The sequence below is a fragment of the Bos mutus genome, chromosome 16 (assembly GCF_027580195.1).
Source record: "Bos mutus isolate GX-2022 chromosome 16, NWIPB_WYAK_1.1, whole genome shotgun sequence".
Lineage (NCBI taxonomy): Eukaryota > Metazoa > Chordata > Mammalia > Artiodactyla > Bovidae > Bos > Bos mutus.
The window spans coordinates 58006150-58020937 of NC_091632.1; the positions used below are offsets into that span (position 1 = coordinate 58006150).

Sequence of the window (14788 nt, forward strand, 5' to 3'; positions counted from 1 at the left end):
TATGATCCCGTTGCCATTTACTTTATTGTTTTGGGTTGAGTTTATACACCATTTTTGTGTTTCCTGTCTAGAGAATATCCTTTAGTATTTGTTGGAGAGCTGGTTTGGTGGTGCAGAATTCTCTCAGCTTTTGCTTGTCTGAAAAGCTTTTGATTTCTCCTTCATACTTGAATGAGATCCTTGCTGGGTACAATAATCTGGGCTGTAGGTTATTTTCTTTCATCATTTTAAGTATGTCTTGCCATTCCCTCCTGGCTTGAAGAGTTTCTATTGAAAGATCAGCTGTTATCCTTATGGGAATTCCTTGTGTGTTATTTGTTGTTTTTCCCTTGCTGCTTTTAATATTTGTTCTTTGTGTTTGATCTTTGTTAATTTGATTAATATGTGTCTTGGGGTGTTTCTCCTTGGGTTTATCCTGTTTGGGACTCTCTGGGTTTCTTGGACTTGGGTGATTATTTCCTTCCCCATTTTAGGAAGTTTTCAACTATTATCTCCTCAAGTATTTTCTCATGGTCTTTTTTTTTTGTCTTCTTCTTCTGGAACCCCTATGATTGAATGTTGTAGCGTTTAATATTGTCCTGGAGGTCTCTGAGATTGTCCTCATTTCTTTTAATTCGTTTTCTTTTATCCTCTCTGATTCATTTATTTCTACCATTCTATCTTCTAATTCACTAATCCTATCTTCTGCCTCTGTTATTCTGCTATTTGTTGGCTCCAGAGTGTTTTTAATTTCATTTATTGCATTATTCATTATATATTGACTCTTTTTTATTTCTTCTAGGTGGCCTGAGACACCTTGTTAAACCTTTCTTGCATCTTCTCAATCCTTGTCTCCAGGCTATTTATCTGTGATTCCATTTTAATTTCAAGATTTTGGATCAATTTCACTATCATTATTTGGAATTCTTTATCAGGTAGATTCCCTATCTCTTCCTCTTTTGTTTGGTTTGGTGGGCGTTTATCCTGTTCCTTTATCTGCTGGGTATTCCTCTGTCTCTTCATCTTGTTTAAATTGCTGAGTTTGGGAATCCTTTCTGTATTCTGGCAGTTTGTGGAGTTCTCTTTATTGTGGCATTTCCTCGCTGTGTGTGGGTATGTAGAGGTGGCTTGTCAAGGTTTCCTGGTTAGGGAAGCTTGTGTCGGTGTTCTGGTGGGTGGAGCTGTATTTCTTCTCTTTGTTCAGTCGCGGGGGGGGAGGGAGGGAGGGATGCTGCAAACAAATGACACTGGCGTGCACTCGCAGTGCCTCAGCCACACTGGGTCTGCCCGCCACGGGGCGCGTGTAGCCTCCCTGCCCACACTGCTCAGGCTCTAGGTTGTTCCGCCGGGAACAATCCGAGGCTGGCCCTGGGTTGCATGCACCTCCCAGGTCCAAGCCGCTCAGGTTCAGGCACTCAGGTAGTCCTCAGAGGCGCAGACTCAGTTGGGGCTGGGTTTTGTGCTCTTCCCAGGTCCGAGCAGCTCAGGTGATGAGGTGTTTGGTGAGCGCCAATGCTGCGACTTATCGCCTCCCCGCCACTTGGTTATCTGGGTGTAAAACTGGCGCACCTTCTCAGGCAGATATTGACCGTCCACACCCCCAATAAGTTTTAGTTAGCAAAGAAGCCAGTTTTATAGATAATGTCTCTCTGGGGCTGCGATTGCCCCCTTCCGGCTCTGGCTGCCTGTCACTGGAAGGGGAAGGTTTGCAGCTGGCTACCTCTGTTTAGTCCTTTGTTCCGTCGGCGCTGGCTGGTGGTGTCTTAGGTTAGGGCTGGCTTTTCGCATGGTAGATATCCCACAGTCTGGTTTGCTAGCCCAAATTATTTCGCTCAGATAGTGCTCAGGGTATTCAGGCCAGATTCTTACTCTCAGCGATGCAGCCCGCGCCGCGCCTCCCTGCCCAGCCCCCGCTTGCTAATGGCGGATGCAGGCGTCTGCGCTGCTTCTCCGCTGGAGGAGTTACCGTAGGGCTCGCAATCTGCGAGTTTTAATTGTTTATTTATTTTTTCTCCCTGTTATGTTGTCCTCTGTGCTTCCAAAGCTCGGCACGGATTCGGCAGTGAGAAGGTTTCCTGGTGTTTGGAAACTTCTCTCTTTTTAAGACTCCCTTCCCGGGACGGAACTCCGTCCCTCCCTCTTTTGTCTCTTTTATTGTCTTTAATATTTTTTCCTACCTCCTTTCGAGGAGTTGGGTTGCTTTTCTGGGTGCCTGGTGTCCTCTGCCGGCATTCAGAAGTTGTTTTGTGGAATTTACTCGACGTTTAAATGCTCTTTTGATGAATTTGTGGGGGAGAAAGTGTTTTCCCCGTCCTACTCCTCCGCCATCTTGGCGCCTTCCCCAGCTATGTTTTTTTAAACTACCATGCCCACTATCTGCCAGATACCATGCCACATGCATTATCCCATTGAATTTTCATAGCTCTCTACAGTAAGCACTACTATCTCTACTTCAAGGTCCAAGATACTAAAGCTCAGGGAAGTTAGGAACTTGCCCAAAATAACATAATGAGTGTATAGAGATTCAAAACTAGGTGAATCTGATTCCATCATGCATGTATTTTACATTAATGCTGCCTCTGAATAATAATCAAAAGACCATTTATCCTCATGGGAACATTCTAGAGCAGAGATGTATACCTGTGGCGGATTCATTTTGATATTTGGCAAAACTAATACAATTGTGTAAAGTTTAAAAATAAAATAAAATTAAAAAAAATAAATAAATTAAAAAATTAAAAAAAAGTAAATGAAAAAAAAAAAAAGAAAACTATGGCTAAGTCCAGATGTCCAATTCTTAAATAATTTTTTTCAGCCATGCTCATTCTATACACTATCGCTACTGTTCCACTATAATGACAGAATTAAGTAACTAGAACAGAAACCATATAGTCTGAAAAGCTTAAAATATTTATTATCTGGGTCTTTCCAAATAAATTTTGCTGACCCTTGGTCTAGAACAGTGGTTCTCAACTGTGCATCAGAATCACCCAGAAAGCTTAATAAAATACAGATGTCTGGGCTCCAACTTTAGAGTTTTAGATTCAGAAGGTCAAGGGTGAAGATGAAAATACATGTTTCTAATATTCTGAAAGCTGTTTCTGATGCTGCTTGCCTGGGGGTTGCACTTTGAGAATTCCTGAACTAAAAGTAGGAAGAGATGATCCTATTCCATCTTAGATCACCTGTCATAAAGGAGGTCACAGGAGGAAGATCTTACTTCTAATCATAGCTTCGACCTTTAGTCATGTGACCTTGGACAAGATAAAATCTCTCTGAGGAGGCTGCTGGGTAAGAAAAAAATACAAAAGGTAAGAAAAAAGAGGAGACAGAAAATCAGTACCAGGAGTAGGAGAGTAAGAAGGATAGAATGCTACAAAGTATTAATACATCAGGATTTCTTTGTAAATCACAAAAAACTAATCAACATCTGTTCATCAGTCTTTAAATAAGTGAAATGAAGTTACATCAAACATTTTTTGTAAACAATTACTATAAAACAACGATTGCAATTTGATTAATGTAATGATGTCTGATTTTGACAGAATATCTAAAATGAAGGAAACAAAGATTTACATATAGCTTTTAAATTTTAATTTTTATACTAAAAACTGAACAAAATAGAATAATACCTTTAGAAGTATCTTCTGAGTTGCAGTTTTGAAACATCTGTATTCCAAACTGTGCCGTGGTAATACTGTTTGCCAACCAAGTTTTTCTCTTAGTTTAATAATATGACGTACCACATCATCATCATTTGGTTCTAGTTTAGAAGGTAAAAAATCCAATATCCAATATAAATGCAAATATGGACATTACTTAAGGATAATGTTAAATATTTATACATAGAGAAAAATTTAAATGGTAACATACTTACAATTCACACAAACATTGTATAATTGAAAGAAAATCCAGCTTAAAATTCAATTTTAACAGCAGCTAGAAAGGAGGAATAATATTTTTCTGTTTAAGAAAGATATTTCAAAAGACAATTCCACAATTAGACAACTAGCAAGAGAAGATACCAGGAACAGGAGCTAGTTGAGTGTTTTCTTACGTGGAGGCAACAGGATCAGAAAAGTAGGGATGGCTAAGTGAGATGGAAAGAATTCTTCCTAGAATTCATCCAACAGACACCTCTCAGACCTTATCCTTCTTGAAATCTTAGCAGCTGACAATTCTCTTCTTCTTGAAACATTCTCTTTTCTTGGTTTTTATTCACCATGCTTTATATATTGTTCTCTTAGCACTTAAAAGCCATGCTGACAAAACTTACAATGCTAAGAAGTAGTTCAAGATACCTGGTCCTCCAGAAATCACACAGTTTCTTTGCTAGGAATTAAATGATACTTCAGCTATTGTATAAAACAGTGTCAGGACTAGAATATGGCATATCATATTAACCACTAACCAATGGCATATCATAAATAACCATTTCTCTGATAATATTTTGTTCCCTAGGCACCTAATTTATTTCACCCTAGTCTGAGCCTTGTAAGTTGCTTATACATGGAAATACATTAATAATAAGAATATTTTATATCTGACATTAGGTATAAAACAGAGAAAGGGAGGCACTGAAAATTAGTAAGGAGATGACACAAATTACGTATGTCTAATCAAGAGGATATATAATATTACATACTTAGATATTAACATATTATACGTATCTGTAGAAACCAAAGTAATGTGGTGTTGGAATAGGAAAAGCAAAACAGGTCAGTAGAAAAGATTCAGTTCAGCTCAGTCATGTCCGACTCTTTGAGACCCCATGAACTGCAGCACACCAGGCCTCCCTGTCCATCACCAACTTCCGGAGTCCACCCAAACCCATGTCCATTGAGTCGGTGATGCCATCCAACCATCTCATCCTCTGTCATCCCCTTCTCCTCCTGCCCTCAACCTTTCCCAGTATCAGGGTCTTTTCAAATGAGTCAGCTCTTCGCATCAGGTGGCCAAAGTATTGGAGTTTCAGCTTCAACATCAGTCCTTCCAATGAACACCCAGGACTGATCTCCTTTAGGATGGACTGGTTGGATCTCCTTGCAGCCCAGGGGACTCTCAAGAGTCTTCTCCAACACCACAGTTCAAAAGCATCAATTCTTTGGTGCTCAGCTTGCTTTATAGTCCAACTCTCACATCTATACATGACCACTGGAAAAACCACAGCCTTGAGTAGATGGACCTTTGTTGACAAAGTAATGTCTCTGCTTTTTAATATGCTACCTAGGTTGGTCATAACTTTCCTTCCAAGGAGTAAGCATCTTTTAATTTCATAGCTGCAGTCACCATCTGTAGTGATTTTGGAGCCTAGAAAAATAAAGTCAGCCACTGTTTCCCCATCTATTTGCTATGAAGTGATGGGACTAGATGCCATGATCTTAGTTTTCTAAATGTTGAACTTTAAGACAACTTTTTCACTCTCCTCTTTCACTTTCATCAAGAGGCTCTTTAGTTCCTCTTCACTTTCTGCCATAAGGGTGGTGTCATCTGCATATCTGAGGTTATTGATATTTCTCCCGGCAATCTTGATGCCAGCTTGTGCTTCTTCCAGCCCAGCGTTTCTCATGATGTACTCTGCATATAAGGTAAATAAGCAGAGTGACAATATACAGCCCTGATGTATTCCTTTTCCTATTTGGAACCAGTCTGTTGTTCCATGTCCAGTTCTAACTGTTACTTCCTGACCTGCATATAGGTTTCTCAAGAGGCAGGTCAGTTGGTCTGGTAGAACAGATTAGAGTAGACATAAAACCATTTATAAAAGACAGCCTAGTATAGTCAGAGCTTTGGTTTTTCCAGTAGTCATGTATGGATATGAAAGTTGAACCATAAAGAAAGTTGAGCACTGAAGGATTGATGCTTTTGAATTGTGGTGTTGGAGAAGATTCTTGAGAGTCCCTTGGATAGCAAGGAGATCCAACCAGTCAATCCTAAAGGAAATCAACCTTGAACATTCATTGGAAGGATGATGCTGAAGCTGAAGCTCTAATATTTTGGCCACCTGATGGGCTTACTGGAAAAGACCCTGATGCTGGGGAAAACTGAGGGGAGGAGGAGAAGTGGGTGACAAAGGATGAGATGGTTGGATGGTATCACAGACTCAATGGACATGAGTTTGAGGAGGCTCTGTGAGTTGGTGATGGACAGGGAAGCATGTTGTGCTGCAGTCCATGGAGTCACAAAGAGTTGAACATGACTGAGCAACTGAACAACATTCAGTAAAAAAGGTGTTATTTCAAATCAATGGAGGAATGATTATAAATTATAATGGAAAATGGTTAGCCATTTGGAAAAATATGAGGTTATATGCAAGAATAAATTATAGATGGATTAGAGAAGTAAATGCTTAAAAGCAAATTATAGATGTGTTAGAAGAAAATATGTGAGACCATGTCTATAAACTTGGGGTAGTGAAAGTTTCCTGGAAAATAATCAAAGCATATGAAAAAGAAAACAATAATAAATTTGACTTCCACAAACAGCAATTTACACAGGAAAAGCCATCATAAACAAAACTAAAATATAATTAACATACTGACAGAAAATGTTTATAACCTGTATAAGACTAGAGATTAATATATCAAATATTTAAAGACTTCTGCCCAATCAATAAGAAATAAACATTTTGATAAAAAGATGAGCAAATAATTTACAGGAAAAGACAAATGGCCAGTAAAAAATGTTCAACTTTATTAGTAAATCAGAGAGTTGTTCTCACCAATCAGACTAGCAAAAAATTAAAAGCTGGAATATCGACTGCTGGCAAAAGTAATCCTTTTATGCAAGAATGTAAAAGTATAAATTAATATATTCATTATTGATGGTAATTTGGCTGACTTAGTAGATTTAATAGAGATTGTTGGGAAATGGAAGTAATTTAGGACAAATAAAGAATAATGATTTTCCAGAATATATAGTAAGTTTAAAGAATATCTTTCAAAAAGCTGGGGAAAATGTCTTTCTAATAAGAGTCAGATTTAATGAAAAAAATCATAGATATTTACTAAAAACAGACACTACATTATATATTCAACATTGGAAGGTGATGCACTTCCCTAAGGATGCTAGGTGGACAGTCTAATCCAAGACAGTAATTCTTTTATTTCAGAAAAATGAGGAGACTGGTGTATATCCACCTTCAAGATCAGTTAAGAATATAGGGAGTTCTGGCTTAAGATGAGGAAGATGTTGAACCTCTTCCCATGGACACATCTAAATTTGGAGCAATTTCTTCTAAATGACTGATACATGTGAAACAATTTCCTCTGAAAATTTCCTTTGGCAGAGCAATAACAACATATTGGACAAAGGAGAAGATAGCCACATTAAAGTGGTTAGAGAGGCTGAGATAACAATCTTGTCCAAAACCCCACTCCTGGCACAGCAGCCTAAAACCCACAACCCAAAATCTGAAACTCAAAATCTGAAGCATTTCCTTCAAAAGCAAAGGTTTTGAATCTCACATTGGGCAACCCAACTTTAAGACCTGCTCCTAAGGGATGAGACCCGCCGCCCCCCCTCCAAATCTAGATTTGAAAACTGGCAAGGTTTGTGTCCACAAGACCCACAAGAGTGTAGTGATATGAGAAATGGCTCTTAAAGGGTTTGTGCACTGGACTCACCCATGCAGAAACATAGCTCAGAGGCAGCTGATCACACTCAGACTTTAAGGGAAAGAGGTTCATTTGCATGTATTAAAGGGTTGGCCTGAGAGGCAGGCATCTAATTTAACGCACACATTAAGAGCCTGCTGGAGCACTCTCCAGGGACAGAGATTGGTGGACACCATCTTTAGACTCTTCCTCTGCTTGCCCTAGCTGTCAGGCACTATTTGGGGGCCCTCCCTTTGACCCATTACAGCCAGTGATCACCTCTGCCACACTCCAGAGTACCAGTATCTTCCAGAAGAGAGGCCTTACATGCTTCTGGTACTCTACTTTTTAAAGCTACTACCCAGGGAATGCCTTTTGATCATCTGGCTCTGGAGGCTAAACAGAGCTTGAGTTCCTGGTTCCATGGGGCTGTAAAGATCAAAGAGACAGCTTTTGGCTGGCTACTACCCCTAAAGGCACTACACAGTCAGCAGACTGAAATACACGCCCACTGTCTCTGTGAAAGAGGTCCATTTGCTTGTTCAGGAGCTTTGGCCTGAGAGGCAGGTTTCTGGTTTGACACATGTCTAGTGGCCTAAGGAAGTGCTCTCAGGAAGTGCTCGTTCTCTGCCTTGCTCTAGCTGTGGGTATCTCCCAAACAAGAGTTAACAACTTGTCTGGTACCCCAAATTTTGCAGCTGCTGCCAGGAGACACCTCTACATGGCCTGGGATCATGTGTCCAGCAGAGCTATGCCCATGGAGCCCACAGGACTATAACCAATAGGAAAAGTGTTCTTAAACACTTTTAAAGTGTTTAAGAACACTTAAAAGCTGTTCTTAAACAGCTACCACCTCCAGGGCACATCAAGAGGCAACAGACCCAGGAGCTCAGCCTCCACAGCTCACTATTACCTCCCAGAAGTGAGTTTATACACTAGCGGGGGCCTCAATTATCGTGACTACCATGCAGGAACAACTCCAGATCACCTGTCTCTGGTAGCCCATGGGACATACACTTGTAGTCTCATATATCTGAATATTTTAAGAACTGCTTCCTGAGAGTCTGGCTTTCAATCAGCCTAAAATTAGGTTCTGACTGAGATGCTCCCCTTTGGACTGACAGGTCTTACAGCTTCAAATACTTGGAGGTATTAAAAACATAATAGGCTGCTTGGACAATCACAAAGATTTGAGAGGCAACCAAGATTTAGGGCAGGGTTGAACAACAAGGTGTATTTCCTATATGAGGCCACTATTTCAAGACACGGAGACGTGGCTGTTTCATCTAATACATAGAAACCAAAACAGAAAGTCAATAAGAATGAAGAAAACAGAGCACTACACTTCAAATAAAATAAATTCTCGGGAAAAATCTTAATAAATTGGAGATAAATAATTTACCTGAAAAAGAGTTCAGAGTAATGGCTATAGAGATCCTCACCAAATCAGAAGAATCGATGAATACAGTGAGAACTTCAACAAAGAGAAAGAAAATATAAGTAACAAACTGAAGTCACATAGATTTAAGGGATTAGATCTGATACAGAGTGCCTGAAGAACTATGGATGGAGGTTCATGACATTGTACAGGAGGCAGTGATCAAGACCAGCCACTATGGAGAACAGTGTGGAGATTCCTTAAAAAACTGGAAATAGAACTGCCTTATGATCCAGCAATCCCACTGCTGGGCATACACACTGAGGGAACCAGAAGGGAAAGAGACACGTGTACCCCAATGTTCATTGCAGCACTGTTTATAATAGCCAGGACATGGAAGCAACCTAGATGTCCATCAGCAGATGAATGGATAAGAAAGCTGTGGTACATATACACAATGGAGTATTACTCAGCCATTAAAAAGAATTCATTTGAATCAGTTCTAATGAGGTGGATGAAACTGGAGCCTATTATACAGAGTGAAGTAAGCCAGAAGGAAAAACACCAATACAGTATACTAACGCATATATATGGAATTTAGAAAGATGATAACAATAATCCTGTGTACGAGACAGCAAAAGAGACACAGATGTATGGAACAGTCTTATGGACTCTGTGGGAGAGGGAGAGGGTGGGAAGATTTGGGAGAATGGCATTGAAACATGTAAAATATCACGTATGAAACGAGATGCCAGTCCAGGTTCAATGCATGATACTGGATGCTTGGGGCTAGTGCACTGGGACGACCCAGAGGGATGGTATGGGGAGGGAGGAGGGAGGAGGGTTCAAGATGGGGAGCACATGTATACCTGTGATGGATTCATTTTGATATTTGGCAAAACTAATACAATTATGTAAAGTTTAAAAAAAAAAAAAAGAAGCAAGTTAGTAAAAAAAAAAAAAAAAAGACCATCCCCAAGAAAAAGAAATGCAAACAGGCAAAACAGTTGTCTGATGAGGCCTTACAAATAGCTGAGAGAATAAGAGAAGCTAAAGGCAAAGGAGAAAAGGAAAGAAACACCCATTTGAATGCAGAGTTCCAAAGTATAGCAAGGAGAGATAAGAAAGCCTTTCTCAGTGATCAATGCAAAGAAATAGAGAAAAACAATAGAATGGGAAAAACTAGACAGAGATCTCTTCAAAAAAATTAGATATACCAAGGGAACATTTCACGCAAAGATGAGCACAATAAAGGACAGAAATGGTATGGACCTAGCAGAAGCAGAAAATATTAAGAAGAGGTGGCAAGAATACACAGAAGAACTATACAAAAAAGATCTTCATGACCCAGATAAACACGATGGTGATGCCTCATCTAGAGCCAGAACATTCTGGAGTGTGAAGTCGAGTAGGCCTTAGGAAGCATCACGATGGACAAAGCTAGGGGACATGATGGAATTCCAGTTGAGCTATTTCAAATCCTAAAAGATGATGCTCTGAAAGTGCTGCACTCAATATGCCAGCAAATTTGGAAAACTCAGCAGTAGCCACAGGACTGGAAAAGGTCAGCTTTCATTCCAATCCCAAAGAAAGGCAACACCAAAGAATGCTCAAACTATTGCACAATCGCATTCATCTCACACACTAGTAAAGTAATGCTCAAAATTCTCCAAGCCAGGCTTCATTGGTATGTAAACCATGAACTTCCAGATGTCCAAGCTGGATTTAGAAAAGGCAGAGGAACCAGAGATCAAATTGCCAACATCTGCTGGATTATCGAAAAAGCAAGAGAGTTCCAAAAAAACCACCTACTTTTGCTTTATTGACTATGTCAAACTCTTTGACTGTGTGGATCACAACAAACTATGGAAAATTCTTCAAGAGATGGGAATACCAGACCACCTTACCTGCCTCCTGAGAAATCTGTATGCAGGTCAAGAAGCAACAGTTAGAACTGGACATGGAACAACAGACTGGTTCCACATAGGAAAAGAAGTATGTAAAGGCTGTATATTATAGTCACCCTGCTTATTTAACTTATATGCAGAGTACATCATGAGAAACGCTGGGCTGGAAGAAGAACAAGCTGGAATCAAGACTGCCGGGAGAAATATCAATAACCTCAGATATGTAGATGACACCACCCTGATGGCAGAAAGCAAAGAAGAACTAAAGAGCCTCTTGATGAAAGTGAGAGAGGAGAGTGAAGAAGTTGGCTTAAAACTCAACATTCAGAAAATTAAGATCATGGCATCTAGTCCCATCACTTCATGGCAAATAGATGGGGAAACAATGGATACAGTGAGAGACTTTATTTTCTTGGGCTCCAAAATCACCGCAGATGGTGACTGCAACCATGATATTAAAAGACTCTTACTCTTTGGAGAAAAGCTATGACCAACCTAGACAGCATATTAAAAAGCAGAGACATTTCTTTATCAACAAGTTTCATCTAGTCAAAGCTATGGTTTTTCCAGTAGTCATGTATAGATGTGAGAGCTCGACTATAAAGAAAGCCAAGCACTGAAGAATTGATGCTTTTGAACTATGGTTTGGAGAAGACTCTTGAGAGTCCCTTGGGCTTCAAGAAGATCCAACCAATCCATCCTAAAGGAACTCAGTCCTGAATATTCATTGGAAGGACTGATGTTGAAGCTGAAACTCCAATACTTTGGCCATCTGATGTGAAGAACCGACTCATTGGAAAAGACCCTGATGCTGGGAAAGATTGAAGGCAGGAGGAGAAGGGGACGACAGAGGATGAGATGGCTGGATGGCATCACTGACGTGATGGAGATGAGTTTGAGTAGGCTCCAGGAGTTGGTGATGGACAGGGAAGCCTGGTGTGCTGCAGTCCATGGGGTCACAAAGAGTCAGACACGACTGAGTGACTGAACTGACTGACTGAAGTCACAGAGCTGAAAAATACAATAATTGAACTTAAAAATACACTAAAGGGGTTCAACAACAGTCTAGATGAAGAAGTAAGGGTCAGTAACCTCAAAGAAAAGACAATGGAACCCATCAAAACAAAGCAGAAAAAAAAATAGGTTTCCTTGAAAGAGAAAAGAGAGAGAAAAGCCCAGAAAAATAATTTGAAGAAATAATGGCTGAAAACTTCCCTAACTCAGGACAGGAAACATACATTCAGATTCAGGAAAACCAGAGGATTCCAAGCAAGATTAACCCAGAGTACCACACCAAGACACACTGTAATTAAAATGTCAAATGTTTAAGGAAAGAATCTTAAAAGAATCAAGAGAAAACAATTTGTTATGCACAAAGGACTACAAACAGATTTTTCAGCAGAAACTCTGCAGACCAGAAGAGAATGGGACAGAATATTCAAAATGCTGAAAGAAAAAATTTCCACCCAAGAATATTCAACAAAGTTATTCAGAACTGAAGAAAACAAAAGAGTTCTCCAAAAAAGGAAGAGCAAGAGAAAAGTTCATCATCACTAAACTGGCCTTAAAGGAAATGTTAAAGGGACTTAGCTGAAAGAAAGGGTACTAAAAAGAATAAACCTCACCAGAAAGGTGAGATTTAAAGTAAATGAGGTGCATCAATCAATTATAAAGGTAGTATGAAGGTTAAGCCTTCCCAGGTGGCACTATTGATAAAAAACCTGCCTACCAATGCAAGAGACGTAGGAGACACAGATTCAATCCCTGGATAAGGAAGACGCCCTGGAGGAGGGCATGGCAACCTACTCCAGTATTCTTGCCTGGAAAATCCCATGGCCATAGGAGCCTGGCAGCTACAGGCAATCAGGTCACAAAGAGTCAGACCCAGAACAACTGAAGTGACTTAGCACGCAGGCACACACACAACAATTAATGATTACTTTTTAAATGTAAATGGAGTAAATTTACCAATTAGAAGACGTAGAGGGGGTGAATGGATAAAAAAAAGAAGACATCTGCTTGCTGCCTTCAAGAGATTTACGCCAGAAAACAGGATATACACAGATTGAAAGTGAAGGATGGAAAAAAGATATTCCATGTAAATGGAAAAGAGGGCTGCAATAGTTATACTCGTATTAGACAAAAGAGACTTTAGAACACAGACCATAATAAAAGACAAAGGCCATTATATAACGATAAAAGGGTCAACCCAACAAGAAGATACGACATTTATAAATGTATATGCATCCCACAGAGGAACACAACAAAGGTATATAAAGCAAATATTAACAGGAAGAGCATGGTGGGCTACAGTCATGGGGTCACAAACACTTGGACATGACTGAGCAACTAACGCTTTTACTTCACGTCACATACAGAAAATCAATATGGAAACAGTGAATTTAAATAACACATTAGATCAGAAGAACTTAATATACAAAAAGCATTCTATCCAAAAGGAGAATATACATTGTTCTCCAGAGCACAAGGAGAGAGTAACAGAGTAGCTCTGTGCCTATTATAATTTGCTTTAAAAATTATAAAATCTTAACATGTATTATATCCAGATAGTGAGTACATGAATAGCTATTATCTTCTCTACTTTTTCTGTGTGAAACTTTTCAAAAATATTTTTAAAAATTCTAAGTACCTAAGTCTTTAGCAGTCTGTTTTCATGGATTTATAGAAGCTAAGTGAGGAGAGCAAATTAAATAAATATCATCATTAAAGGATTAGATTGTTTTTATTTATCTGGCAGTCATTAAGCCTAAATTATTACTTTATTACACTGATACCAAGTTCAAAACACTAAAGAACAATGTAACGATATATTCAATACTAAGAATTCATAATGCATAGCAACAGTGATTGTATTTGTTGCAGTGAGATCCACTACTAGCTGTCTAAATGCATTACAATTTACATTTAAACTGTGGTTTAAATTTAAACCACAATTTTAGTGGTTTAAAGCCACCCACATTTCTGTGGGTCGGGAGTCTGGATATGGCTTAACTCAGTCCTCTATTAGTTTGCAATCAAGGTATTTGCTGGGGCTGGATTCTCATTTGAAGGTTCAGATGGGAAAGGATCAGCTTCCAGCTTTTAGTATAGAATTCATTGCCTTATAGCTATAGAAGTCATAGCAGCTTACTTCTTCAAAACCAGAAGAGGAGAGAGACTCATGAAGTCTGCTAGCAAGAGGGTTATATAATGTAATATAATCACAGGAGGAACAGCCCATTGCCTTTTTCATATTCTACTGATTAAAAGCAGTCATAGGTCCTGCCCACACTCAAGGGGAAAGGATTAGACAAGGGCATGAATACAACCACATCCATGCAGCTTTTGTCCAGTATCAGGCATTTATAATTTTGAGGATTTTCTTTTTAAAAAATGAAGCCTATGTAAGTGAGAGACTCTGAAGTCTAAACTTCAATAGTTTTATGATAAATCTTCCTTGGACCATAGTATTTCAGTGAAAAACAGAAGAGTGTACTTTGCCCTATAAAACTTAAAATATTAATACAAATAAAAATTTCAGGTATAGAGAAGCACAAATTGGAAAATGTTAGTGGAAGAAAATCTGTTTAAATGAATTTTTCACTTGGGAATTTCAACTAAGTTGGACAAAGGCATAAAATTATTAAATATGATGATACCATCAAGTTTTAATAAAAGAATAAAACAAAATCACACTAAATTCCAGTTGAGCTATTTCAAATCCTGAAAGATGATGCTGTGAAAGTGCTGTACTCAATATGCCAGCAAATTTGGAAAACTCACCAGTGGCCACAGGACTGGAAAAGGTCAGTTTTCATTCCAGTCCCAAAGAAACGCAATGCCAAAGAATGCTCAAACTACCGCACAATTGCACTCATCTCACACGCTAGTAAAGTAACACTCAAAATTCTGCAAGCCAGGCTTCAGCA

At 39.2% G+C, this 14788-nt stretch overlaps 1 protein-coding gene across 1 annotated transcript in view; it reads right to left on the reverse strand.

Annotated features, from left to right (window-relative positions):
• The window catches only part of DNAH14 (dynein axonemal heavy chain 14), a 354570-nt gene that overhangs the window by 329632 nt on the left and 10150 nt on the right, over positions 1-14788 (reverse strand). Inside the window, exon 4 of the mRNA XM_070384410.1 lies at positions 3612-3742. Within this exon, the coding sequence (XP_070240511.1) occupies positions 3612-3742 (131 nt within the window). The remainder of the gene's footprint in view (positions 1-3611; positions 3743-14788) is intronic.